Below are 27526 nucleotides of genomic sequence, written 5' to 3'. Positions count from 1 at the left end.
CTCTCTGTCAAATAAATAAATAAAATCTTTAAAAAAAAAAAAAATGCATGTCTGTGCAGCCATCAAGACCGAGGGAAAACCTGCAGACATGAAGAAGACAGCTACACAGTCTGCGCCAGGTAACACCCCGTACCCTACTTCGTGGAACCCTGAAATAAACCCCTGCCTCTCTGTGGCTCCCTTTTGCTCTCTCCCCCTGACCCCGTGTCCTCGCTCACTCCTACCTTTGCAGCTGACTTGAGTCGCTCCAAGAGCACGTCCACCAGTTCCGTGAGGAAAAGCACCACTGTCCCTGGGGCCGCCCCCGCAGCAGGGGTGGCTCCCAGCCGAGCCAAGCCCACACCCACCCCGCCCCGGCCCTCTGGGACGCCTTCCTCAGACAAGAAGCCCACATCAGTCAAGCCCAGCTCCTCTGCCCCGAGGCTGAGCCGCCCGTCTACCAACGCTTCTGCCCCTGATCTGAAGAATGTCCGCTCCAAGATTGGCTCCACAGAAAACATCAAACATCAGCCTGGAGGAGGCCGGGTGAGTCCAGGGAGCTGGGGGTCCTCGGCATGCCGGCCCTTGCTGCTTCCACTGCCACACACACACCCGCACCCACCCCCCCGGCTGGCAGCGTGTCCTCACATCAGCCCCAGGCTCCCACCAAAGAAGAAGGGCGGTCAGGACATTGGATTCAGTGCCAGGGACTTTCAGCCTGGGCTCCAGGTCCCAGCAGCAGGCTCTTAATTCCCATCCCCATCAGAGGGGCTCCTGTTCTGTGTTGTGGGGTTTAGGCTTACATTTTGTTTGGAGGCAAAAGGGTTCTTCCCTTTAACAAGACAAGCAGAGGAGGACTGTGACATCCTGTGAAGGTGAGAGACCAAATGTGCTCCCCACCCCTACCCTGTCTGAGCGGCAGGACGTGTAGCAGGTGGAAGCTTTGATGTGGGGAGGGGAGGCTTCTTCCTGGAAGAGGAAAGAGTGTCCTCTCGTGGCTGTGGCTGTGACTGGGGGGACTCGCTGCTGCAGGCCTCCCACTTTCCTAATCAGAAGGGCTGCCACAGGGGGTTGTGACAGAAGATGGCAGGGCAGGCCCTGGCGCTTCATGCTTCAGGATTTTCTGGTGGCATCCACCGTAGAATTAGCAATGGTCAGCTCTTTGCAACGGCGGGACTTTGGTGTATGGAAAGGTGGTGGCGAAAGTCCCAGTCCAAGTCCTTGGAACGGGAACCTTCTCATTTCCTATATCATTCTCTAGCAATAAACCACCACCCCTCCCACTCAGGGTAGGGTTTAAAACTCAGGTTTAATTTGCTTCAACCCCGAGCCTGTAAATAATTGAAAACAGGGTCCAAAATGAGGCAGAATCCGGTACTTTTGGAAAACAGTGATGGCAAACTGAGGTTAATCTGGAAAAAGGGCCTGAGAGTTGCTTTGGCTAAGAGGCTGCGGCTCTGGTGTACCCAGACTGTGACCCATCTCCCCCTTCTGGACTCTTTTTAGCCTTTCCTTGGGCAAACAGTTGCAGGTGGTCTTGGTGGAGAGTTGAGTGACTCGGCCTGGTGATCAGATTGTTTTCTGTTCCAACATAGCTGAGTGGTACACTCCCATCCTCAGTAGTAGTTCCTGTGCACTACGTATGGCAGCTTGCTTGGGGTGAAGACATTTGAGTGGGAGAGCATCCTGATGGGAAAACCTACACTCCAAAGAGAATCACTAACTCAGGCCTCCTTCCTGCCTTCTCTCTGTGAATGCTATCTTGAGCTCTTCCTTGGGTCTCAGGGCTGGACTGCAGCTCCTCCCCCTGGCTGGCCTACCCTGGAAACTGGTGGTTTTTTCCTAGGAGCACAGGGTGACCTGCTTCTTCCTGGTGGCCTGGCCTGGATTCGAGTCCCCTACAGCTTTCTTCCCTTCTTGGCATTTGGGCTCTTACCCTCTTGGTTTGAAATGTGCCCTCCCTTTATCTCCATCCAGGCCAAAGTAGAGAAAAAAACAGAGGCATCTGCTCCGGCTCGAAAGCCTGAACCTAACGCAGTCGCTAAAACAGCCGGTCCCATTGCGAGTGTGCAGAAACCACCTGCTGGGAAAGTGAGTTTTATTTAGACTTTTACCTCTTGAAGGTGAAAGATGATAAACTGTTTCTTCCAGCCTGAATCACTTTCCCTTCTACTGCACTTTTTTCCTGTCCTGAACTAGTTTCTACGTTGCCCCTGCATTCCCTCCTCTTTGTTTGATGACTCAGCCATCAGAAAAATTTCTGTATTAACCCTGACAGTTAACAGAGTTGGGAGCCTATTACCCTCTGGGGAATATTTATTCAACCGGATAACATGGATCCAAAGACCTTCAGCCCCTTCCTTCCCACTGACCTTGATGTGAAACCCCACCCGTTTTGCACACGAAACACGCACACCGAGCACCTAGGTCCTGCCTCAGGGAGACATGGCCTTGGTTACTTTCCAGCACCTGGAGCCCCGGTGCTTTAAAGTGACCCAGAAGGCCCCTCTCATAACATGCTGACTACAGAGATAGCTTCATTTGCTCCGGTTCCCCATGTCCCCTCCTCACTGAGGTTCGGGTGGTCATTCCCTCTGGAAACCCACTCAGCCTAGGGCTTGCACAAATAAGCAGAAACTCTAGGTTCTTTCCTCTTTGCCTCCACATCCTGGAACCAGGCCCCTCCTGCTTGCTGTGGGAACCTTCTTCCCTTAGCTGTGGCATGTCGGTGGTCACTCCAGCCAGGGGCCGCTGGAGGGGCCTAACCTCCAGCTCTCAGGGCCCAAGGTGGGCAGTGTCCTCCCAAGGAATGTGTACAATCGGTGAGGCTTCTAGGTGACTCCTGGAGGTCCTGTAGGCCTCTGGTTCAGAGCAGGTTTTCATTAGGAAACAGTTTGCTAACCAGTTACTCATCACTGACATTGTAAAGAAGGCACAAAACTGTAAGGTATTCGGGTGGGAATTTCTCGGGGTGGATTTCTCCACGGTGTGGAAAACTCTTCAGCTTGGGGCCTGCTTCATTTGTGAAGGGCTCTGAAGCAAAGGAAGGAAGGAAGCTGGCAACTGTTTCTTTTTCAGAAGGCTCAAAGAGAAGTCTTTGTTCCAGCCCTTAGAGCCTGGGCCTTTGTGTGGCTGCGTTCCAAGGGGAGCCATTCAGAAGCACTACAGTGTGCTGTGTCCAGTCCCCGTACCCCACCCCACCCCACCCCCGCCCGCCCCGTAATGCATCACTGCAGCCCTGCTTGGAGCCACTTCTCCTTGCGCACGAAACTCGCAGAGCACAGGATCAGGCATGTGGAGGATTGAGGGAAGTGTTTTTACCCTCTAGTTGAAAAAAATCTAGACCAGAAGTTCACCCGTCCTGTGCTTTCTCGAGCCCCGAGACTAACAGGCTGCTGGAGTGTGGAGCTGCCGAGAATATGGCGTGTGCTCCCCCTGGCGTCCGGATTCCGCATGGCAGGCCCAGTGGCCTCTGGTCCATTTGCATTCATAACTGAGCTCTGATGTCCCTTCCTTCCTGTATCAGATCTGTGCCCTGTGAGCCAGGTGCTCGGTGCTTCTCGGAGCAGCCTTTGCCTCCCAGAGTGGGTCTGGCTGCCACAGTTCCCAGCCCCAGCTTTAAGGGAAGGGCCAAGCTTCGGTGAGGACCAGTCCGATGAGCAGGACCCTTGCAGAGAGGAGTCCCCGGATACTGCGTCAGCTTTTGGGGAGAGAGCAGGTGGGAGGAGGAGCGGGGCTGTGCCTGGGTGGGCATCCGGGGCCTGCTGCTGCCTGGGCCTCGTGAACCACAGCCCGGCCCCAAGGACCAGCAAGGAGCACCATTAGCCCTTCTGCAACCTCTGCTTCTGTCCTCGTGTTGTCTGTTCTTGTCTTCACTCCCTCTGCCGCTTCCCTCAGATTCCTTCCCCCGTGCTTCTCCACAGCTGTTCTGCTGCAGGTGGGCCGGAGCTGTAACCCCACCCTGTTGGCCGCTGTGATCACGTGTGGACTCCCCGTGTCGGTTCTAACCAGCCCTCTCCCTTTGTGTTGTTTTTTTTTTCTGTTCTCTAACACTCCAGGTCCAGATAGTCTCCAAAAAAGTGAGCTACAGCCATATTCAGTCCAAGTGTGGTTCCAAGGACAATATTAAGCATGTCCCTGGAGGTGGTAATGTAAGTATGAGCTCTGAACAGCTGGTGTCTGAGGCACAGCCCCCGTGGGCACCCTGGGGAGAGGGCCACCTGCCCACGCTGACAGGGCCATGGCAGCCTGACCCGGGGGCTTCCTCCCAGACACAGGCTAGCGGAGTGAGGGGAGGCCTCAGTGTCGCGGTGTGCTTAGACTGGCTGTGTCGGGGAACCCCTCAATAAAACAACCCAGTGACACCCACTTGGCGTCCTCTCACCCCTCTTTCCTGTCTGCTCTCTTTCCCCGACTTGTCGCCTTTCTGAATCCTTCCTCTCGTGTTTCCTCAGCCGTTCCTTTTCTTTGTCCCCTTCCTTCTTCCATCCACACACTCCTTTATCATGCTGCCCTTCTGTGCCAGCCCTGAGCTCTGTGTGGGGGACACAGGTGGCTCCGGCTGGTGGGGGCCCTGGTCCAGCGTGAAGAACACCTGTTCGCTCTGCACGTGTCCCCGTGACTGTGCAGAGGCAGGTGTGAGTTCAGCACGCGCTGGAGGGGGTTGTGTGTGGAGCGGCCTTCGCCTTCGCCGCTGCTCACCCGCTTCTCTCCCCACCGCAGAGGGAGCGAGCCCATCCTGCTCCGTCCTGCCCACTCTGCTCCTTCTCCTTCCTGCCCGGAACTGGGCTGAGTGCTGCTCTGCTCGCCCCGTTCGTTTTCAGGCTCGGTCCCTCCTGCCCCTTCAGTGGCCGTGCCATCCTGCGCGTGGCTTACCAGCACTGCCCCGCCCCACCCCCAGTGGCTCTGCTGTGAGGCTGTGAGCTTCTGACGGAAGCTGTGAGGCTTCTGTCTCAGGGCATCCGTTTCTCGCTCCACACAAGCCCCCTGACTGCGTCTCCTTCAAGTCACTTCCCCACCGGTGGCTCTCCCGGCTTGGGCGGGAATGGCAGCCTGGACACCCGGGGTGGGGAGAGGCAGCTGGCTGGCTTGGGAGCCGGCCCAACAGGAGCCACTGGTGTGGGTGAAGGGTTTAAAGACAGTATCTGCTTCAGGTGATAAAGATCCCGCTTATGAGGGCCCCGGGTGGGCACCGACTTTTTAGCTTTCCTTTCAGGCTTTGGCCTAGATGAAGACCGGTGGGCAGGAGAGTCTGAAGGGATCTGTCATTGTGTGTGTGACAGAAATGCACTTGGTATGGCGTGCGGTCTGTGCACGAGCTCAGGACATAGGCATCGTTCGTCACCTCCTGTGCTCTTCCCACACTGCTTACACATGATTTCAAAGGTTTTTTAAAAGCATTTTTTAAAAGATTCTGTTGATAGCGTGAGCTAGGGGGAGACACGTGATGACAGAGCATGGGGGACAGGGATAAGCAGACCCTGTGCTCAGTCTCATGACCTGAGCCCCAGTTCAGAGTCGGCCGCTGAACCGACTGAGCCCCAGGTGCCCCATAAATGTTCTATTGTGGGGTGAGGCCTCTTTAGACAACAAGGCGTCCGGAAGCCGCCTGGGAGCAGTGTTCGGGGGCGGCAAGAGGAGGGTAAACAGCCTGGACGGAGGCACTGTCCTTCTTTCCTCAGCCCCTCCATGAAGCCAGCACAGACACAAGTGCAGTGAAGAAAGTGTGGGTCCGCCATGCAGGCCGAGCAGTGTCCCATGTCACACACAAACCTTGTCCCCTCCTGAATAGATTTCTGAGGCGGACACCCGAGGAGAGGCCTAGAGCAGGACCCCAGTCAGTGCTCCAGAGCCCCCCGCCACCCATATGCGCGTCCCCCTTGTTGGGAGCCAGGGACACGTGAGGGCAGGGAGCAGAGCAGATTTTCCCCCAATTGAAGATTTTGGGACCGTTTTTCTCCCATTTCACCCTCATGAGGTGAGATGTGTGTGATGGGTTCTTGTAGACCCGGTGGCTATGTCATCTCAGCCTCTACCACTGCCTGCAGTGGGCTTCGGGGTGTCACCGGCCGGGGTTGGTGGGGGGCGCAGATGGTGCAAACAGCTGGAGCGAGGTGTGGGGCGTCTGGTGGTGGCGGGGCAGCAGGAGGACTGCAGAGGCGGCGTGGCTTCGCTGGGGCAGCATGTCTGAGAGACACATGTCCTAGGTCAGGGAGGCGGCACGTGCCTCCCTAAAGCATCAAGTGGTGGCGAGTAGGCGGGCGGGGGCAAGTCGGGGAGAATTATCTGGAAGGGACTGTGCCTTCTCTCCGTGCCAGCCTCAGGAGGCAGAGCCACGTCTCAGGTGCAGCGGGCCTCATTAAGTGACGGGGACACAGTTACACTTTTTAAAACTTGATGTTGTAGAGAATTTTCAAATACATACAAAAATAGAAAAAAAAACACTACAGTGAACGGGATGAAACTTTTACCCGGCTTCCTTTATTATCCTTGTGGCCAGCCTTTTTTTAAAGTGATCTCTGCACCCAGTGGGGGTCTCAGACTTGTGACCCTGAGATCAAGAGTCGCACGCTCCACGGAGCCAGCCAGGTATCCCTCCTTGTGCCCAGTCCTAGATACATCATTCGTGTGCAGATTCTCGGTTTATAACTTTAAAAGATAAGAACTCTTCACGTGTGTACATATGTGTGTGTACGTACGTGTGTGTAGGACTCCCACTGACTGACATGTTAAACAGGTTTGCTTGTTTGAATCAGGATCCAAGTAAGGCCCATAAACTGTGATTGGTTGATGTGTCTCGTCTTAAGTTTCTTTTTACTCTGCAGGCCCCCTTCAGGTATTTTTATGTATAAACCAAGTCGCTCATCCTCGAATCTGGATCCTGCTGATGACAGCGCCGTGGTTTCGTTTAGTGTCCTTCCGTGTCCCTTGATAGTCTTTACATTGACTCAGGTTTGATCTCCCCCACCCCCAGATTTTTGCAAGACTTTCATAGGTCGTGGTGGTGTTTCACGTCGTGTTTCACTCTCTGGTTCTCTCTCTCTCTCGCTCTCTCGGGTGGCCAGTACTGAGAACCATGCGTTCAGTAGCGGGGTGCACTGTGCTTCTTCCTCCTTCGTCCGCTGGCTGGAGCATGTCTGTAAAGCAGAACTGCCCCCTTACCAGCTGTTGTTTACTTGAGGACCAGACAAGAAGTAAACAAGTGGTGGCCTCAGTGGCAGAACGCTGGCTCAGGAAATGCGTGGGCTCTAGACCTGGGCTATCACTGCCTGCGGCTGTCTCGGATTGGCACGAGATGAGTTGCCACCGGTGCTGTGGGTCACATCTGTCTTGGTTCGGTGGCTGCCAGACGCTTGGTTGGGAAAAGCACTTCCCTGTGTTCTCATTTCGAGAGAATTGCAGCCTTGTTGGAAAGAGGAGACAAAGTGGAGGCCTTTGTTTTGAGGGTGTTAAGTCCTTTATAAATGACGACTGAATGCATGAACCACTTAGTGTCCTGTTGATGCTCACGTCCCTTCATGATGACGTGAAGAAGAGGTGGAGTGAGGCTGGAGCCCGGGAAGGCTTTGAAGAAGGTGGCCCTTGAGCTGGGCTTCAAGGGACGGGGAGGAGAAAGCAGTGGGCTTGCCAGGCGAGGGGGCAGTATGAGCAGCGAGGGACGATGGCTCACGCAAGCCGAGGGTTATGGGAAATGACTGTGCGGCCGGCCCTGGGCTGCCGGCGGGTGCAGGAAAACGCAGTAGGCATTGCACGTGTGCTCTTGGAGTACGTTCGAAACCGTATTTCCTCTGGCTGACGAGAGGGAGAGGGTGCTAGAAGGTGATGTGACCCCACCGGTGGGTGTGGCACCTGCTGGCAGGCCTCCCTGGGCCCCTGCCTGGAGGACTTGACTGCAGTGGAAAGCTGGGCTCTTCCACAGAACCGGGGAGCAGCTGGGCCACTCACAGGACCCTGGAATCTTCATCCCAGAACCCGGTGCCCACCTGTAGATGAAACACAAGTCCTCAGTCCCAGTAGTGAAATGCTCACCCCTGCGGGATTCCTGTCAGGTAGAAGGCTAGTCATCCTCTGATGACTCCCCAGCGGTGAGCAGAAACTCAGGTCAGCCAGAGTGTCGTGGAGCCTGGAGGCTGCGCCTCGCCGCTGCAGCTGTGGGCCCGGGGCCGCTGGCATGGGCTCTGCACCCGGACACGGCCGGGCGGGGCCCAGCGCCATGAGAGGGTGAGGGGCCCGTCGTGCAGGGGGTGTGAGTTCCCTGAACAACGAGCAGAGCAACGGAACTGAGCAGCAGAACTGAGCAGTGTTCATATATAAATTAGCAAAGTTTTGGCGGCAGTGGTGGTTTTTTGTTTTAACTTTTTTCTGCATATATTCTATGCAGAACGTCCTCCAGGGCCTCAGGTTCTGGTTCTTCGGGTCCTCCTGGGATCCCGTTTTCTTCTGAGCAGCCGCCTCTTCTGGTTTAGGACCAGCCTGCTCCCTCAAGTCAGGAGCAGCTCGGGCGGCAGGGAGAGCGCGGTGTAGGCTCACCCAGCCCCGAGCTCCGGGAGCTCCACACCGCGTGTTAGTGGCTTTGTTCTCCTGTTCTGCTCCGTGACCAGGGAATCTGACTCTCACGCTTTTGGTTCAGCATGACTCTGCCTCTCTAAGCATGGGCAGTAAAAATTCAGCACTGTCTTGGGGCCACCCACCCTGTGTCCGGCCCTGCCCTTCAGCCTGGGCCTGCGTCCCACCCCCGCCCCTCCTCCATCGTGGCGACTGCGTTGCTCCCGTCACTTGTGCAAAGGGACACCTTTCAGATACTTGGTGCCTTTTCGATTATGCCTCCCCTGGATGGCCTGGACCGTTTCACATGTTCTTAAAGTGAACGCGAAGGTTTGAGCCTCTTGATTTGCCTGATTTTGTAGGGTTTTCTGGGTCAAGTGAATAGTGAGCCATTTTCAGAGATCACTTCAAACTGCTTACGGGAAGAGTGTTGTTATTGTTTTTAATGGGAATATCCAGTGCTGGGAGGAGGATGTGGTCAAACACTTCAGCTCGGTGGTGGATGTCCGGTTGTCACATTTCTAGAAAGCAGTTACGTCCCGTGGCTTAAGAACCTTAATACATACAGTCTAAACCTTTGGCCAGCTAACTGAAGTTCTGGGCATCCTGCTTACGGGTCCTCAGAATTGTCATGACTTCTGTTCACAAAGATTGCTGCCATGGTGGGTTTTGGTTTTTTTGTTTGTTTGTTATTTTTTAAGATTTTTTTGTGGGGAGAGTGAGGGGTGGGGTGCAGAGGGAGAGAGAAAGTCCTAAGCAGACTCCACTGAGCGTGGAGCCCAACACGGGGCTCGATCCCACATCCCCGAGATCATGACCCAAGCTGAAAGCAAGTCCGGTAGGTGCCCACCCAACCAACCATGCCCCCTAGGCACCCATATCCCTGCCGTGGTTTTAATGGTGAAAAAGTAGAAAAAATCCAAATGTTCAATATCAGACATGGGTTCGGTTTATATAAGATCTTAGAGAATAGAGAATAGAGTATTATATGTGGCCCCTCTTTACAATTCTCAACTTTTGCGGGAAAACGTTTGTAACGTGAATGAAGCAGGAGTACGCATGCGCATCCTAGACCGATGCCTGTGTGGTCACCCAGGAGGGAAACACGCCCTGAGAAGAACTGGCAGGAGAACATGAAAACATTACTCCAGATTTTCTCTGAGCAAGGGGTTAATGGGTAAGATTTCAGGTGGAACAAAATGACATTTTAGATTTGGATCCAGACAAATGGGGGAAGAGCTGCCCAGCAGGTGCACCGTTGCGGCGGCCGGTGTGCATGGGAACCGCTTCGGTCCGCCTGGGGTGGGCGCGGAGGCTGCAGGCCCTGGGATACAGCCTCTCTCTGAGGCAGTGCTCTTCTTGCGATTGGTTTCTCAGGTTCAGATTCAGAATAAGAAGGTGGACATCTCTAAGGTCTCCTCCAAGTGTGGGTCCAAGGCCAACATCAAGCACAAACCTGGTGAGTGCTGCCTCCTACACCCCAATCCCAGCATGCCTGGGGCCTGTGGTCCTGCCAAGGCCGGCTGCATGGGTCATTCCCTCAGGATTCCTGGAGCCGCCCCCGCCCAGGAGGCAGTGATGCGAACTGCGCAGTGCAGTGCCTGTCAGGGATGGGGCTCTGGGCGCTCAACACCTCGGGGCCTCTGAGGAGGAGCAGGTCGTGAAGGCTGCCATTGTCCTGGGCATCACTGTCTCCAGCACCCTCCTGGGTCACAGGCCAGGACCTGGCGCCCAAGGAGTTGTCAGATTAGGCTCCTTTGAGGCAGTGGAACCTCGGCAGCCGGCCGTGGCTGGGGGGGTCTCTCTGCTGCAGCGGGGGTGCGGTCAGCCCCAACCCTGGGTCCGGCTTCCCGGAGGCTGGGCACTGGGGCCAGTTCCCTCTCAGCAGAAAGTGTCACCATCCATTAGTGAACGTGTCCTGTTTAAAAGGATCAGAACAGTTTGGCCCTTAACTCAATGTCACCTTCCCCTTTTTATCTGGAAAATCTGCTCTTGTGTGGTACCTCCCTCGCTAGTGCTGTTGACTGACTGGAGGCCCGGATTTTGCCTGGGGGGTGGGATGGGAAGTGGACTCCAGGGTGGGGGTGAGTTGGTGAACGTGGCCAAGAAGCTGGGACGTGAGCCGAGGAGACGGCCACGTGAGGGAAGCGCAGCTGCGGGGCCTGGAGCAGGGTGGATCCAGCAGAGCAGTAGTCTGGGCCCGGATCCTGTGGCCACACCGTGGCTGTGAGCTCTGAACCTTGTCCTGGTGTGCGGGCCACCTCCATGCCCCAGCCAGGCAGGAGCACTGGGCCCTGGGACCCTGTGCCTGTCCTTTCTAAACTCAGTGCCAGGACCACTCCCACTGCTCCTCCTTTCCCTACACTGCAGAGAAGCCGCTTTCCACTTTCCTTCTTGTCACTACAATGCAGCTCAGTTCAGCGGCTCAGACCACAGTCCATCCTGTCTGCCCGTCACCAGCTTGACGGTGACTTTGGGCAAGTCATTCGTCTTTTCCAGCACCAGCTCTAGCAGCTGTGAAACCAGGATCCTAACCCTGACGGACAGAGTGTTCGTAGACTGAAAGGAAGCTGGGGCACCCCGCACCCCCCAAGTCGGAGGGAGTCACTACACTGCCAAGAGAACCTAAAAGCACACGTCCTCGAGGCACTTTCAGATGTTTGGCTGGAGGCTGTGCCTCGGGCTTCTGGCAGAGGTGGGGGTGACTTTGCTTCTCTGTGGATGCGTTCCCGCTGCAGGTGCAGATTGTCAGCCCCACATTGAGAAGATGAGTCCTCTGTGACAGGCACATTCACTGTCCATCCTGCGTTGTCCCCAGAGCCGCTGGGAACAGGTCACGTTGGTGTCTGTACTGGGCACGCAGCAGGTCCTCAGCCAAGCTAGGATTCCTGTTCCAGCCTCCAGGTTTTGCCTGTGTGACCGGTGGTTTTTTGGTTCCAGGTGGAGGAGATGTCAAGATTGAAAGTCAGAAGTTGAACTTCAAGGAGAAGGCCCAGGCGAAGGTGGGATCCCTCGATAATGTGGGCCACCTGCCTGCAGGAGGTGCCGTGAAGGTAGCGAGTGGGGCAGCGGGGGCCACAGCAGGGGACGCTGCCTGGCCAGGGTGGGTGGGGTGGTGCAGCTGGAGTCGGGGTCCCAGCAGCTGGGTGCCTGTCACCGCCCCTCAGTATCGTCAGGAGTCCTGTGCCCCCACGCCGTTGTGTGTTCCCCGTGTTCATCATCAGTCCCGAGTGAGGCAGGAGAGGTAAAGAGGCCCCAGCCCAGCGGCCTCTGCCCTGTCCACCTGGGGAGAGACCCTTTCCTGAGAGCTGTGGCCTGCCTTTCTGAGCCCATCTCAGCCATTTCCAAAGGGCCCGTGAGCTGGGACGCTACTCGCCCACAAGGTGGGTGGTCCGCGTGGCCTGACTGTCCCTGTCTGCCTCATGAGAGGGCACATGGGGACGTGTTCCATGCAAGGCTCCGCTGGGCCCGTGAGCAGGGTAGCACGGCTTCAGCCGCCAGGCCCACCCCAGGCTGGGGCTCTGGGAGAGCACTCAGGTGGGCAGGGCTTCCTATTCCCGGGCCTGGCTGGGCCTCTCCTGCCTTCCTTCCCTCCCTCCCTCCCGCCTTCCCTTACTCCCTCCTTCCACAGCACCGCGAGACCCTTTGTGCCAAGATGCTGTTGTCCTCTGTTCCGTGTTGTTGTGGGGGTGGGGGGACCCTGGGGGTAGCAGCTTGCTGAGGAGAGCTGCAGCTGCTCAGGGGAAGGGAAGCAGGGGTGAGGGCGAAGAGCAGCTGTGGTGGGCCTTCCCTCCCGCCTGGCACAGCCCAGCCTCTGTCCCAGCTTCCGTCGGTGATCCCATATTTGGGGTCCTGGCCCTGTCACAGGCTCTCAGTCATGCTTCCAGACCTTGGGAGGAGCCACTCCCTAGTCTGTCCTAGTGGGGCAGTAGCTCAGGTGCTTGTCCAAGGCCACGTGGCAGGTACTCTGGACCAGGGTTTGCACCTGGGCCTTCTGACCCCCAAGTCTGGTGTTCTTTATTCACATCATCTCCCTTTATTATTTCTGGAATTGTTTTCCAATACAGAGGCCTGTCTCCTTCACTGTTGTGATTAGAAACCACTGTGGAGTCATTGTCCTCTTTTGGGCATTCTGGGGCCCAGAGGTTCCAGCTCCCCACTGGCCTTCCCTTTTCTGCTTTACTCCTACTGGGTGTTCATCGCCCACGCCATCCTCCTCCTGGGAAGCCCTCGGGGCCCCAAAGTTTCCCTGGGTCACACCTCTCTGGCCACCCCTCCTTGTGTCCCCAGGCTCCAGGAGGGCGTCCAGCACAGCAGAGGCCTCCATGTCTGGAGACGGCTAGGTGAACAGGCAGGGGTGCCCCCGAGTTTCCAAGAGAGCCTCTCCGCGCAGCCCCTCTGCGGTGGGAGTGGTCTGGAGTTCACGGGGTCAGAGGCGGCAGGCTGCACCCCTCTGACCCGACTTCAGGCTCTCAGAGCTCCCTAACTGGCCTGCAGCACCCCCGCTTCCCAGCCAGTTGCAGACCCATACACTAGCCATCGTCCCCCGGGGTTTTGCTGATGACCCGCGGTCACAGCTAGCTGTTTGGTGCCATCGTGGGTGAGAAGCCTGCCCCTCTCGCCTTTCACCCCGGAAAGACTTCAGGAAACCTTGCTTTTCCCGGAGGAGTCTTCCAGAGTGTGTCACTAGCTGGGCTGCACACTGGGCCTGGGGCTGTGCTCTCCTGCTCTGCGCTGGGCCAGGCCTCGGGGTCAGGAGTCGCCTCACGGTGGGGGATTGGGGTGGGGAGTACCTGGCCTAGATTCTTCAGCCAGCTGGGGTCAGGGGTGGGACGGGGGCTGTGTGTAAAACCCACCACCATCACCCATCCCACCTCCTCCCCGACTGACCCTGCACTGTCTCCCCCACTGTTTCATTGTAGACTGAGGGCGGTGGCAGCGAGGCCCCTCCGTGTCCGGGCCCCCCCGCTGGGGAGGAGCCGGCCGTCCCTGAGCCAGCGCCCGAAGCTGGCGCCCCCACTTCAGCCAGTGGCCTCAGTGGCCACACCACCCTGGCAGGGGGTGGTGACCAAAGGGAGGCCCAGACCTTGGACAGCCAGATCCAGGAGACAAGTAAGTGGCCGGGCTTGGCCTGAGGGCCAGCCGGGGGCCCTGCCACTGGCTGCAAATTAAAACTTTTTTTTTTTTTTTTTTTTTTTTTTTTGATTAGAGTGTGGTCTAAACTTTAACCAAGCAACCTTTTATTTTCCAGGCATCTAATGATGACATTCTGGTCTCGTCTTCCGTCCCCTGTGTTCCCCCTCTTGTGTCCCTTGTTCCCCCCTCCCTTCCCTCCTCCCGTGTCACTGCAGATTGAGACCTACAGGCTGACGTTCCGGGCAAACGCCAGGGCCCGCACCGACCACGGGGCTGACATTGTCTCCCGCCCCCCCTACTTCCCTGGCGGCCCCAGCTCAGGCACCCGGGCCCTTGGCTCCCTCTCCCGGGCTGCGATCTAGACCCCACAGGGCTTGGACGCTGGGCAGTCCTCCAGGCCCTCCCCTCCCCCGCCCTGCTTGTCCCGGGCAGCAGCAGACCCACCCCCACACCTCCACTGCTCCCCACCCTGGGCCTGCTCCTTGCTTTGTTCCTGTCCCATCGTTGCGCACCGCTCTGCAGACGAGGTTGGGAGGTGAATGGGCTGGGGAGGCCAACTTGGGATCTTATGGGATCTAGGAGGGGGGGAACCGGATTCCAACCTCCTCTTTGGGTTTTTTGGACCAAACCCAAGAGAAACTGACATACCCACCCTCCTCGCTGGGCCCACTGGGAGAGAAGAGTGGAGCTGGACAGCCGCACGGTGGCGGGATGCTGACTGCACCCCCCGGAGCCCGCTAAGCCACTGCCTCTCCCTGTGACCCTCTGTGGTGCCCACTGTGCAGGTGGGGCCAGGCACCTCTTGCTGCCCTGCCCCAAGTTAGTTAGGGGTCAGCTCTGACTGTCCTCACTGCTTCCCATACCCGTCTAGCTGCTGTCACACTCTTTTCTTTTTTCTTTTTTTTTTTTTAATAACCTAAAAACTGGCCGAGGAGTTTGGCAGGTTGAAGCCATGTCTAAGTGAAAGTCCTCCGTAGGTGTTAAAGGAAACAGGGAGGGGAGATCCTTAAACCTCCAGCCAGGAGGTCAGGCATCAGGGGGCTGCCCTGGCCTGGGCAGCTTGGGGCCCCGGAGAAGGTGTGGGCACGGCAGGTGAGGTGCAGGGGCTGTGGCCTGGTGAGCAAGGAGGGCATACTAGGGACTGGTCAGAGTGTGGTCTGGTTGTTCTGGTATTTTGTGTGTATGCTGCTTTTCTTTTCTAACCAAGAGGCTGGTTTTGGCATCTCTATCTGTCTCATTCCCTGGGATCTAGTGGGAGGTACAAGTTTGGGGCTGGAGAAACAGGGAAGGACTCTGGAGGTCATAATCCTCCAGACTGGCAGGCCTAGGACACCAGAGCCCTGTTACCAGGGAGCCTAAGATGTCCAGACTCGTGGGGGATGGGGAATCAGGTAAGGAAATTTCAAAAAGACATGAGACAGGCCATCTCCCCCACCCCTAACAGCCTGACTGGGGAAGGGGAGAGGCGAGGCCAGCCTGTGCAGGGGTGTCCCAGCTAGGCCCGGTCTTGGGACGGCTGCAATGATGAGAAATCCCGGGAATTGTATTGACACGAAGATTCTTATTGCACTTGTATTTTTTTTTTTTATTAAAGTTTGCATGGTTTCTAATAAAGGATTAAAATGTAACAGTTTGTAGTGAAGTGGCCGGAAGTCTCCGAGGGCGTCTCCTCTGGAGGAGCATTTCCTGCAGCGCAGACTTGGCCCTTGAGGCCGCCAGACTTGGTCCCTCGCCGCCCCACCCCGCCATTGCGCCTGCTGTCCTCCTTCCTGGAGCCCAGGAGGAAGGGTTCTTGACATTGGTTCCGATCGGACCTCCATGTAGAGGGCGGGCATCTGGGCCAGCAGGTTCTCCCACTTCGGAGGTAGTATTTCCCTTGGGGAGGTGGGACATCACATCCACAGCTTCCCGAGCTGCAGGGGGCTGGTGGAGAAAGCCTTCCCCGCACCAGACGCTAGAGTGCCATGTGCCAAGGACATCGGGACACCGTGTTTTGTCAGCAGGAGAGAGGGATGGAAGGCAGCTGGGGAGGAAGTGGGGCAGCTGCAGGGCCGGAAAGTACCTGTGCCCTCCTCTTTAGCCCCGGGGCCACAGATGCTGAGGCAGGTGACTGGCTCAGTCCGAGGGAAGGGCTGGGAGAGGTGAGCCTCGTGGGGAACGGTCTGTGTGGGCTGGCGTGGTCCCAGCTCCCTTGAAGCGTCCCCCAAGGCCAAGAAGGTGCCCTGACAGCATGTGGGTGCATTTCTGCACCTCCAGTTTGCTTCTGGCTCAGCCATTGCCTGTGTCAATCTGTGATTCTGTTGTACTGATCTCAAGAGTCAATAAAGCTCATGAAGTCCTATCACACAGGCCCCATCTCTTCTGTCCGTCCTGGTTTGTCTCCAGCCCCAGCATCACTGACCTTGCCCCCTAATGCATCCGCTGGCTTCAGCGGGCTGCTGGGTACCATGCCGTCTTGATGACCTTAGCGAAGTTGCAGCTCACAGAAGGGCCGCGGCACCACCTAAGGCCCCTGAAGGTTAAGGTTCAAGTGGCCTTAGCTGCCTGTGGAACTTCTCCCTGGTTCTGCTCAGGGGGCCAGGAGATAAAGATTCGCGAAGAGCCCGCAGTGGACCAGTGGCCCCGAGAAGGAGGCCAGGGTCCTGGCCCGGAAGAAGTGGCAGCCCCGGGCCCTGCGAGAAGCAGGAGTGTGGGTGCCGGGCCCCCGAGAGAGGAGCCCCCGAGAGAGGAGGCCCCCGAGACAGGAGGCCCCCGAGAGAGGAGCCCCCCGCGGAGAGCAATGCTCACAAGGGATAAATAGAACTTTATTTTAAATAAACATTTGCACTCTGTACACAGCCCCAGCAGACACCGGGGCTCAGTCATCCGCCGTCTTGCGCACGTCGAAGCTGCCGCAAGGCCCACGCAGCAGCTCCGCCAGCAGCGCCAGCAGCTGCCCATGCTCCTGCTGCACACCCGGTGGCAGAGCGGCCAGCTCGCTGCGCAGGCTCCGCTCCACCATGCGGCCCAGCGCTCGGCGCAGCTCCCGCAGCAGCCGCACGGTGCGCGAGTCCCCCTCCAGCCGTAGCAGATCACTGTCGCTCAGGGAGATGGTGGCCCGGCGCCCGTCATCTGCAGGGGGTGGGGGAAGAGCGAGCGCAGAGGTGAAGCCAGGCTGGGGGCTCCCCACCAGGGGACGCAGACCAGCCCAAGCCGTGGTGGGGCAGAAGGCAGGTGAGTACCCACCACGGATGTGGACGTCCCCGTCGGTCAGCAGCAGCACGGCTAGCGGGTGCACCTGGGAGGAGTCCCGGACGAAGACACTGCCGTTGGACTTGACAGCCATGAAGTACGTCAGCCACCGGCTCCGCAGCCGCGTGGCCTCTCTACAGAACAGAAGGCAGGGGTGAGCCCACCCTTCTCGACCAGGCCAGCCGCCCTTCCCTGGCCCTGCCTGCTTCCTACCTGTTAATGGTCGACTTGTGTAGCAAGATGTTTCCTGATTTGGTCCTGTAAGTGACGCTGTTGGGCTTGAATTTGCCCTGCCTGGTCACCTTGCCCTGTCTCACCTGCAAGATCAAAGGAGACACGGACGGGCTGAGCGAGAAGCGGGGCGGGAGGGTGGGTTTGATGGTAGAAAGAGGCTGGTGCCCGCTGGCCCCTTCCCCAAGGCAGCACCTGGATGAGGTTGGGGTAGAGGCCCGCCATCAGCACACCCTTCACCAGCTCCTCCTCTTCGCTGTACTCGTTGCACTGGGCAGAGGCCAGGGTGCAGTCTGAGGGCTTCCCCACCAGGAAAGCCTCGTAAATGTTCTCCGAGAACTGCTTGATGAGTCCTGGGGAGGTGAAGGCGGGCTAGGCCTGCGACCCCTAAGCCACAAGGCTGGGGAACCACAAGCCTGGGCCTCAGGTGGCGGCGGCGGGGGGAGGCGGGGGAAGGGCCACTGACCATGGATGAACCGTAGGCTGGGGGCGTATAGCAGGTTTTCCTCCAGATAGTTCTCCCGGGAGCTGCGGTCCTGCCAGCGCAGCACCTCCTCCCAGCCAGCAACGGCCCGCACAAAGGCCAGGTGGTCACTGCCGCTGTCATGGCTCAACAGTGCCTTCACCTGGGAGGGAGCGGGAGGGGGCACCGAGGCCACAGGGGGAGGGCCAGCTGCGATGGCAGGTTCGGGACAGGGGGGGGGGGGGGACTGGGTCTGACCTTGTCCACCTCCGCCCTGTTCTGCAGGCTACTGCTGAAGGGGTCCCGGGTGAGGCAGGAAACGACCACCAGCAGCGGGTGCAGGCAACGGAAGATGGCGGCCAGCACTATGGCCTTGGCCAGCCGGGGGTCAGTGGAGATGTGGGCCAGGCGCTGCCCCAGGGTGGTCAGGTACTCCCGCTGGTCCAGCACCCCTGCAATAGCTCCGCGGTCAGACTCGCCCTCAGAGCCACCCTGCAGCCCTGCCCGGCCCGGCCCGGCCCGACTCACCAATCTCCTGGAGCAAGATCACAGCCTCATCCACGGCTTTGATGTTCGGACTGTCCACGGCCTTGGAAAGGAACTCCACTGCCTACAGCAAGGAGCAGCCAGGTGTGGGCTGTGAGCCCCACATCCCACCTGCCCCGCACCAAGTCCAGCCCCAGCCCAGCCCCCGCTCTGGCGCACCGTCTTCTCAGGCATGTGGATTTTGGCTTGTAGCACCAGGTTCTCGAGGGGCGTGCGCAGAATCTCCGGCACTTGGAAAGGGACCATTTTCTCCAGCCGGCTCCGCGGGAACAGGTGGTAGGCAAAGCCTGACTGGCAGCGGCCCGCCCGGCCCCGGCGCTGGATCACGTTGGCTCGTGACACCCACACAGTCTCCAGGCAGGACACCTGGGGGAGGGGGCAGGTGAGCAGCGACGCAGAGGCCAACAGGCCTTCCTCAGCGCTGCCCCTCATCTGGCCTTCACCTCACTTAATCCCTCAACGGCCCCCCCACAACAGGGACACCGAGAGCCCACGAGTGTGGCCTTCTCCAGACACACACGGCAGGTCCAAGGCTGATCTGCGCTGGGGGCCACCTCAGAACTTGTAGTTCTTCCCCCAAGGGCTGGCTGGGCCCAGGAGCTGGGTGCCACCTTGGTCTTCAGGTCATAGCGCTCCTCCTTGTGCAGACCGCTGTCCACCACATGCACAATATCATTGACTGTGATCGACGTCTCCGCGATATTGGTGGCCAACACAATCTTGCGCACCCCCACTGGCGGCTGCTGGAATATGGCCTTCTGGTCCATCATGGGGATGTTGGAGTGCACTGGTGGGCAGCAAGAACATGCTGGTTATGGGCACAGCTCCTGCTCCCTGTGATGAGGCCACAGGGCAAGGATTTTGATACCATTTTGATGGAACTGAGACCCAGATCAAGACTATATATGCCCACTCAAGGTGGAAAAGCCAGCAAAAGCAGGGCCGGCTGATCAGAAACCCAGGCCCCTGGAGTCCCCACTGGGTTAGAGTCCCTAGGCCAGAGAGCAAGACTGGTGTCTGGGGGCCATCGCGCCTCACTCGCCCACTCTCACCTGGCAGGATGAGGTACTTGCTTTCGTGCATGCCCAGGGCCTCCTGGAGGCGTTGCTGTACTCCTTTGATCTCCTGCCAACCAGGCAGGAAGCAGAGGATTCCACCTGTAAAGGGGCCCTACAGGCGTGAGCCGTCACTCTCAGCAACTGGCGGTCAGGGTGGGCACAAGGCAGAGGGGAGAGCACCCACCTGGCTCCCCTCGGGCATCGATGTGCAGAACCAGATCCGTCACGAGGTCCAAATCGAGTGCGCACTCATCCTCAGACTGGGGGGTTGGGGGGAGAGGCCACAGTCACAGGCCCAGGGCAAGGATGCAGCTGGTCTGTGACTCAGCGAGGCCAAGGCACTCAACAGGTCACCCCTGCCCAGCCCTCACTATCCCCCTGCCCAGGAACCCTGACTGTTCGGTTTCTGTCAAGGACACAGATTTGGGAGCACAGCCTCGCCAAAGGCCACGGCGCCACAGGGGCAGGAAGGCGGGGAAGCCAGAGGAAAGGCCGGGGCGGGCGGGGGCAGGCGGGTCCCCTCACCTCGTGGTGCCGGTGCCGGTGTGGGTACTGGTGCTTGCCCAGCTTGGCCAGGATGTCCTCCAAGTAGTGCTCCTTGACCGGGTACATGAAGCCCGGCACCTTGATGACAGGGCAGCCACCAAAGTAGCGGGAGAAGCGCTCGTTATCCCCCGTGGCGCTCATGAGCACAAGTCGCAGGGCCGGGTTGAGCCGCTGCAGGCCCTTGAGCAGAATCAGCAGGAAGTCCGTGTTCACGTCCCGCTCGTGGACCTCATCCACAATGACGTGGCTCACGCCCTCCAGGCTGGGGTTGCTCTGCAGCTTCCGCAGCAGGATGCCCACGGTGCAGAAGAGCAGGGCTCCGCCGCGGGCCGGGGGCTTGCTTTCCAACCGCACCTGGAAGCCCACGTTCCGGCGCAAGGAGGGGCCCAGTTCATGGCTGACCCGCTGTGCCACGGACACGGCGGAGATGCGACGCGGCTGCGTGATGATCACGTTGCAGCGGGCGCCGCGGCCCTCGGTCACGTAGCGCTCCAGCAGCAGCTGGGGGATGCGCGTGGTCTTGCCGCAGCCTGTGTCCCCAGAGATGACCACCACTGGGTGCTGCTCGATGGCGTTGAGGATGGTGTCCCGATGCGGGTCCACGGGGAGCTGGGGGGCCTCCTGCCAGACTGGCCCTCGCCGCCGCCACAGCTCCAGCAAGTTCTGGCTCAGACGTACCTCCTCTGCTTCTGACAGGGGCACGTAGGGCTTGCCTGTGATAGGGTCACTCAGGGGCCCTGAGTCCTTGCCCAGCGGCAAGACATCCTCGCTCTGCAGCCGGAGCTCCGGGGAGATCCAGGAACTGTCCACAGGGTACTGAGGGATGGGAGAAGTAAGCACAGCGGTGAAGGACAGAAACCTTCTTCCTCATTCACTCGAGAGCCCCTCCACACGGTTCACCTGGGCCGGACGCTGTGACCCAGCCCGCTGGTGGGGGCCTCCGTGCACAACTGCCTGAGGACTCTCGTGGGCGAGACTGGGCTGCTTGGGGTCAGGGTGCTCCCGGGCTCCAGCCTCAGTGGGGACAAGGGATGGGTGGCAATGCCCACTGCACCCGGAGGCCTTCAGTCAGGAGAAACTGGATGGAGCCAGGGGCAGGGGTGGGGAGGGATTCTCTGGGCTCTCTTACATGGTTCAGGAAGGTCTCTATCTTTCGGAGGATGGGCTCAGGCACCTGGATGGTGCATGGCCGGCGCTGCGTCTCACCCAGTTCACGCAGAGAGGCCAGGTTATACATGGCGTGGGTAAGCGGCTCATTGTTGCGGTCCACCAGGCCCAGGCTCTGCAGAGGGGACACGCATGGCTCACTCTGGGCCCCTGCCACCCCAGAACCAGCCCATACAGGCTCAGGAGCTTGAGCGAAATCACGCAGAGCAAATGTTTCTCTAAGAGATTTTGGGTTTTAGCAGACATTGTAAAGAGAAGAGCAATTAGGAACCTGGAAAATGTCCCTGTCCCAAAACGTAACTAGTTAAAAATCATCCCAAGAACAAGACCCGACATGTCCAGGAGGAATGCCCCTCAGAAACCTCTCCTGGAGCAGCGGGGCCCCCACGACAGCCCAACCTCACCTCTATGAATTCCCAGCATGGACCTCTAAGCCAGGAGGGCTGGGCCCTTACTGACCCCATCAGAGCCTTACAGCACCCTGTTTTCACTACCTCCAAAGCACACCCCGCCCCCTGCAACCTTTCTGGTCCAGCTGCCATCCCACCCTGTCTCCACATGGCACCCATTCCTCCTGTGACCCCATCAGACAAACGTAGATAGAATTTCTTAGAAATGTCTATTCATACAACTTGATAAACACATGCCCCAAGTCACCTCACCAAACCTAAGCCAAGGTGTCCCAACACCTCAGGCAGGTGTGCAAAACCGGTCTGTGCTATCAGGACTGCTTGCCCCCCAAGACTCCCTCCTTCGGGAAAACTACCCTCACAGGGGCTCCTGGCCGACCCCAAGGGCAAGCATCTAGTCCCTGGGGCACGGAGGTGCTCACATAGCCGCCTCGCTCCCGGGTTTCCACCTTTCCAGGCCTGCCGGTTTGCCCTCGGCCTCTGACCAGCGGCCAGCCAGCTGCGCGCTCCGCACCGCTGCCACCTCGGAGCTGGCTCCTTCCTGTGACACGCCCACACCGCAAGGCTGCCGATCCTCCGTGTCTATCCAGCTAAGACTCAAGACTTCCACAAAGTTCCATCAGTCACCAGAGCCACAGGTACTCTACCTCTCCCCCCTCCCTTTTTTTCTTTGAGATTTCATTCATTCACCTCTTTGAGTGAGAGCACACACGCAAGTTGGGGGAAGGGCAGAGGGACAGACTCTCAAGCAGACTCCCTGCTGAGCCCTGAGCCCAACATCCGGGGCTTGATCCCAGGACCCCGAGAACATGACCTGAGCTGAAACCAAGAGTCGGATGCTTAATGGACTGCACCCCCAGGTGCCCCGATCCCTCCTCCATTCTCCTGGCTCTCACTACCTCTCACCAGCAGCTGTGGCTAAAATGGGGTTCCCAGAGCCCAACATGCACCAAAGGTCTATCTGACCAGAGCAAAGAGCAGGGCCTCCTCGCCCTCTTCCCCTGCACACAACACTGTGCTGCTGTACGTTCAGATCACCCACTTCTGGGGCAGTCACGGCAGCGCTGGCTCCCACCACTGCGCACAGCTGGACTCCAAAGCCTCTAACCGCCTCACCTTGGGGCTCACGGAGATAACACCTTATGATCCATTTTGCCCACAAAGCCCAGGTAATCTAGATCTTTATAGACACCAAGTCTGCCTCTCAGCAAGGGCACCATTCCCCCAGCTCTGTGCCATTCAAAACAACACCCATGTCCCCTCCCTGCTTCACCTGGGTTCTGGCAACACGACCAATAAGGCTGAGCTCCAAGCAAAGCACCTTCGGAGGGAGTAGGATATTCCTAGGAACGGCAGCCACACGGCCTGATAAGCAAGACTTGGACATCAGATGCTTTTGTGCTCAGGCCAAAGGCCTGGTGTGGTGGATTCCATTTCCTGGAGAACTGGACCGATTCGCCAAGGGTAGGGGAGCTCCGAGACCTCGCACACATCATGCCAGGGACTGCCCCGCCCCGACTCACCTTCAGTTTCTTGCAGGCCAGGGCAGCCGCCTTATTCTCAGCCTCTGCTTTGCGGCGCCCTTTGGCGACAAAGGTCATGGGACAGGGCCAGAGCAGAGTGAGGGTGGACAGCTTGGTCTTGGTGCCCACAGTATGGAACTGCATGAGGTTCTACATGGAAGGCAAGAGAGATGGCTATAGAAAGGCAGAGAAAGCAGCTCTCAGAATCCCAAGGAATCCAGCAATGGAAAATGAACCCCCATCTCGGCAGGTGCCAAATATCGGGCACACGAGACGGGCCACTGGGCAGCAGAAGCCAGCCCCGATAGAGCCACGGCTCCCTAGGCCAGGGCTGGCGTCTCCAGCCACCCCGTGGTTTCGAACCAGAAGACAGTGTCTGGCCAGGGCCGCCACCTACCCTCCAAGCCCACTGTGCTCTCAGCACCTTTGAAGCAAACAGGGATGTTGGCAGCTGTGGGTCGAACCTGTCAGCATGAGCCAGAACCAGGCACATTCTGGGGGTGCGTAAAGCCCTTAGCCCTAGGGAGAAGCTGTGCTGACCGAAGCCCGCAGCCCGGCCACAGAGATGAAACTCAACCTCAGCCAGACAGCGCCACCTCTATGCCACTCCTGCCAGCCACCCCGGACCGAACTCGGGTCTCCCATTCCCACGGAGCCAGCCCGCCCCGAGTTCCCACACCAACCGCCACTCACTCCCGGCTGCATCACCTTCTTTATAGTCCAAGGACCCCGAGCCCCCCGCTTGGCCTATGTGCAGGCTGAGGGCATAGCTCACGCATACCTGTAGATCCCCTCCGACCTGGTCCCAGGGACAAGCAGACACAACCAAGCCAGCTCCCCACCCACACGCGCTTCGAGGAGCCTCGACTCACCTTAGCTGTGGAGGACGATGTTGCTATCTGAATCACTTTGGCCAGAAGGTTCTTGGGAAGTGGAAACTGGGTCAGAGCCCTAATAGCACTGTCGTCGTCTGTCATTTCAAAGGAACCCCCCCTGGGAGGACCAAAAGCTCAGGTGAAAAATCTCTCTCTTCCTGGGCCCGTTCTCCTCGGGCTCTGAGGCCCAGGGGGTCGGGACAGCGCAGGGGCACGGCAGGCAGCAAGAGGCACAGAAAAGACGGCAGGCCCAGCATCTTCGCATGGCCTATGATCCTCTCAGACACACAGCATGACTGGTGCTCCCTCCGCTCCCCCAGACAGGTAACTGCGGGCAGCGGGTAGGGGCCCAGGGGCAGGCAGAGTAGTGGCTGGGCCTCAGCGGGACCCAAGTATGCCCGGAGGAAGGGTCCCTGCTGCCGTTCTGCGGAAGCCCAGCCACACAGCACAATGGCAGACGTACCGACGTATGATATGAACAAGGTTCCCAGGGAACACCCCCATCCCTATGTCAAGGTGCAGCCAGCTTCCCTGCATCCCCCACGTCCAGCTGTACCTCGAGTCCCTGAGTGGGGTGTGGGAGTCCTGCTGCGTCATGGACAGGAAGTCAGTGACATCAATGGTCCCCTCTTCCAGCTCTTCCTCCTCATCCTCCTCTTCCTCCCGGCCCAAGGAGCGGGACAGGCCCCCAGGGCCCCCTGGCCGAATGCTCTCGGGGTTCAGCTGCCGCCAGGAAGCAGGTGGCATGGTGGGTTCCGGGCGCCACCAGCTGTCGGCTGGAGAGCCAAAGCGGTCGGCTAGCACGCGGTATTTGGCTGCATCAAACAGCTCATTTCGGGGACCCAGCAGTCCCCAGCCCTGGGGGGGGAAGGAGCGTTGTGAGGGGGCATCCTCACGCCTCAGTCTGTCCAAAACCTGCCCCCTTACGCAGCAAGTCCCCTATGCAGGAGCCGTACCTTTGCACCCATCCGCCCGCCTCAGCCCCCAGGCCAGAAGTGGGTAAAAGCGCACACAAGAGGTCTAGCTCTGACACATGAAAATGACGAGGTAAACTCTTACATCTGTTAGACAAAAAACTGGGGGAAAAAAAAAAAAACCCCAGGGCAATGGGAAAGCTGATACATTCACAAAGTGATCTAGAAAGCTTCGGCAGTTAGGAGAAATGGAGCCCACCCTACAAAACAGATCTATCTCCGGTCTGACCAAAGAACCCTATGCTGAGAGCGTATTCTAAAAATAACCTGGGATGCCTGTAAAGCCTTCATACAGAATGTCTTATTTTAAAACATATTATAGCTTCATTCTCTTCCAGAGAGAATACCGAATACAATGTGCTGAGTCTCCAGCACCCACAAAGCCACGTGCTGGCTCCCCTGTGCATCACCAGGAGAGACGAGACCCGGTCCCTGCCCACAGGGAACTCCAAACCCATGAGGCAGAACAAAAATGCAGGTGACCAGGGTCTCAGGAACCACAAACGGAGAAGCCAGATGAACGCAAGGAACGTGATTCCAATCCAAGTCTGGCTAAGCTGCTCGGGCATTTGCTCCCAGTGACCTCTGTGCCGCGGCAAGGGGCACCGAGCAGGAGGGCAATGCCTGTACACACTCTGCTCTGGCAGGGGCAGGGGGAGGAAGGAGCTGCGGAACCGCGCGCGGGCGCTGGGGAACGGAAAAGCTGTGAACTCCAGAATACAGAAAGGATTCCCACTTAACATCCACCCGCTTAAACAACAGGCCAAGAACGTCACACGTTTCTCCAAAGAGACACAAATGGAATAAACACAAGACGCCGACACGGCCTCCAAAACTGTAGCTGCTCGCGGCACGGCGCGAGAGGACACATTCGGGCGCAAATCCCCAACACCTCCTCCCACCTGCGTTAGGTACATTTGGGGGAGAAACTTTTTCCCCCCAAAAAAAACAATTACTGTATGTGACTGTGGAACTTCATTTTCCACAAATCCATCGCCGGCTTGGTTTAACGCTGCCCTTTAGAACTTCTGCCTCATTTTCAACTCCATCAGGGCAAGACGACTTGATGAAAGCAGCCCCTCCCCCTCATGTCTCAGAAGGAGACTCCATTCGGCTCCAACGCAGCTCCCTGTGCTCTGAAGCTGTGTGTTTCCCAAGGGGAAGGCAACGGAAGGACAGTGAGCAAAGATGCTTCTGGGAGCTGTGAAGACCGACAGAGCTACCTCCTTCTGACGGGCAAGGACCAGGCCTGGGGATGTGAAAAGCAAACACTCTCTTCAGCTCCTTCTGTCCTTTCCAGCTGATCTGTACAAGATCTACCCATTAGGATGTGATCTCTTACCTACAGAGAAAGCTCTGTGCAGTTAACACAAAACTTAAGAATTTATCTTAAAAATGAGAAAAGAAAAGATGCCCGTCAGTACGGATTAGGGAAATGCCGGTCAAAATTAAGAGATCCCACCTGACGCGCCCGAGGACGGCTGCCAAAACCCACATCCCGAAGCGCCGGTACAGACGGAGTGAGCCTGTGCCCTGTGGGTGGGAACGTGAAGCGCTACAGCCACCGTGGGATAAGCACGGCAATTCCTTACAAGAATTAAGAACAGAACTAGCATATGATCCAACAATTGCATTTCTGGGCATTGAAAGCAGTGTCCTGAGGAGACTCACTGTACACTCGGGCTCGCAGCAGCATCATCCACAAGAGCCGAGAGCTGGAAACAACCGAAGTGGCCATCAGCGCGTGAGTGCACAAACCCGATGCAGCACGGCCAGACCAGGGAGTGTGCCTCAGTTCTGACACAAGCTCCATGAACGGACCTTGAGGACACCACGCAAGTCCAATAAGCCAGAGACAGACAAATACTGTAGGATTCCACTTATATGAGGCTATGAAGTCCCAGAGGAGTCGAATTCATAGAATCAGGCAGCAGGTCGGTGGCTGCCAGGGGCTGACGGGAAGGGGAAGGGGATTTGCTGTTTAATGGCTCTGGGAGTTCAGTTTTGCCAGGTGAGAAAGTTCCGGAGACTGGGTGCACAATGCTTACCACTGCTCAACTGTTTGCTGGAAAATGGTTAAGATGGTAAATTTTACATTTTGTGTAACTTACCACAATTCAACAAACGAATCAACAAAAAGAGAGGCTATGAGCACAGCAGAGAGAGGGACAGAGAGAGGGCGGGGGAGGGACGTGACCACGACTCGCTGCACCGAAGCCACCTTTTAAACGTCAGAGGAGAACCTCTCCACTCGTAGCACTCCTGGCTTGGGACCAGCTAATTCTTTGCTGTGGGATATCGCCCTGTGTACCATGGGGCCGTCAGAAGCATCCTGGCCTCTCTCTAGGAGCACTCCTCCAGCTGTGGCCCCAGAATGTCTCCGGACACTGCCAAATCCGTGTCCGGATCCGTCCCCCGACCCCTTGCTGAGACTCCCCAAGGTAGAGCTGTTCTCAAAGATGGGAGATTTCTGAGAAATTCAGCAGATGGTGGCTATACCACTAAGAGATAAGATTTCCCCAAGGGGGGGAAGGGGTAGAGAGAAAACAGATGTCAACAGAAGGTGGGAGGAGAAGAGCCTGTAGTGACCCAGACAGGGGAGGGAGAAGGCATCCAGGCCCAAAACACTCAAGCAAGGCGAGGACCGAGAGGCTGGCCGGAAAAAGCATTGTTCCAGTCATTCAACCGTCACCTGGTGACCACTGCTATCTGTCAGCCACTGCGGGGAGAAGGCAACTAGTGAGCAGGACGAGGGACACAAACCCACAGTGGAGAGAATGCACACCACAAGCACGGGGCGCTGCCTGCTCTCTGGCAACTGTGGCACCAGGGCCAAGGGGAGG

At 57.9% G+C, this 27526-nt stretch overlaps 2 protein-coding genes across 6 annotated transcripts in view; one reads left to right on the top strand and one right to left on the bottom strand.

The window, feature by feature from the left end:
* The window catches only part of LOC111144179 (microtubule associated protein 4), a 193967-nt gene extending 177967 nt beyond the window's left edge, over positions 1–16000 (top strand). Inside the window, exons 12-19 of the mRNA XM_022498367.1 lie at positions 60–119; positions 233–525; positions 1957–2070; positions 4038–4130; positions 9901–9982; positions 11464–11576; positions 13446–13635; positions 13775–16000. Coding sequence (XP_022354075.1) covers positions 60–119; positions 233–525; positions 1957–2070; positions 4038–4130; positions 9901–9982; positions 11464–11576; positions 13446–13635; positions 13775–13782 — 953 coding nt within the window. The 3' untranslated portion in view covers positions 13783–16000. The remainder of the gene's footprint in view (positions 1–59; positions 120–232; positions 526–1956; positions 2071–4037; positions 4131–9900; positions 9983–11463; positions 11577–13445; positions 13636–13774) is intronic.
* A 447-nt stretch (positions 16001–16447) lies between these two features.
* The window catches only part of LOC111144178 (DExH-box helicase 30), a 28955-nt gene continuing 17876 nt past the window's right edge, over positions 16448–27526 (bottom strand). For all 5 annotated transcript variants that reach the window (XM_022498361.1, XM_022498364.1, XM_022498366.1 and 2 more), the window contains 16 exons: positions 24266–24567; positions 23707–23827; positions 22835–22984; positions 20864–21016; positions 19714–20550; positions 19373–19448; positions 19183–19287; positions 18742–18917; positions 18290–18496; positions 18113–18194; positions 17843–18036; positions 17588–17747; positions 17317–17474; positions 17104–17207; positions 16885–17024; positions 16448–16770 (listed from right to left, as the gene is read on the bottom strand). In XM_022498361.1, the coding sequence (XP_022354069.1) occupies positions 16517–16770; positions 16885–17024; positions 17104–17207; positions 17317–17474; positions 17588–17747; positions 17843–18036; positions 18113–18194; positions 18290–18496; positions 18742–18917; positions 19183–19287; positions 19373–19448; positions 19714–20550; positions 20864–21016; positions 22835–22984; positions 23707–23827; positions 24266–24567 (3219 nt within the window). In that variant the 3' untranslated portion in view covers positions 16448–16516. The remainder of the gene's footprint in view (positions 16771–16884; positions 17025–17103; positions 17208–17316; positions 17475–17587; positions 17748–17842; positions 18037–18112; positions 18195–18289; positions 18497–18741; positions 18918–19182; positions 19288–19372; positions 19449–19713; positions 20551–20863; positions 21017–22834; positions 22985–23706; positions 23828–24265; positions 24568–27526) is intronic.

This window comes from Enhydra lutris, unplaced genomic scaffold, assembly GCF_002288905.1.
Source record: "Enhydra lutris kenyoni isolate GAN:26980312 unplaced genomic scaffold, ASM228890v2 scaffoldscaffold10, whole genome shotgun sequence".
Classification (NCBI taxonomy): Eukaryota; Metazoa; Chordata; class Mammalia; order Carnivora; family Mustelidae; genus Enhydra; species Enhydra lutris.
The sequence above is the reverse complement of the archived record's forward strand: the minus strand, read 5'-3'. Positions and strand labels throughout refer to the sequence as shown.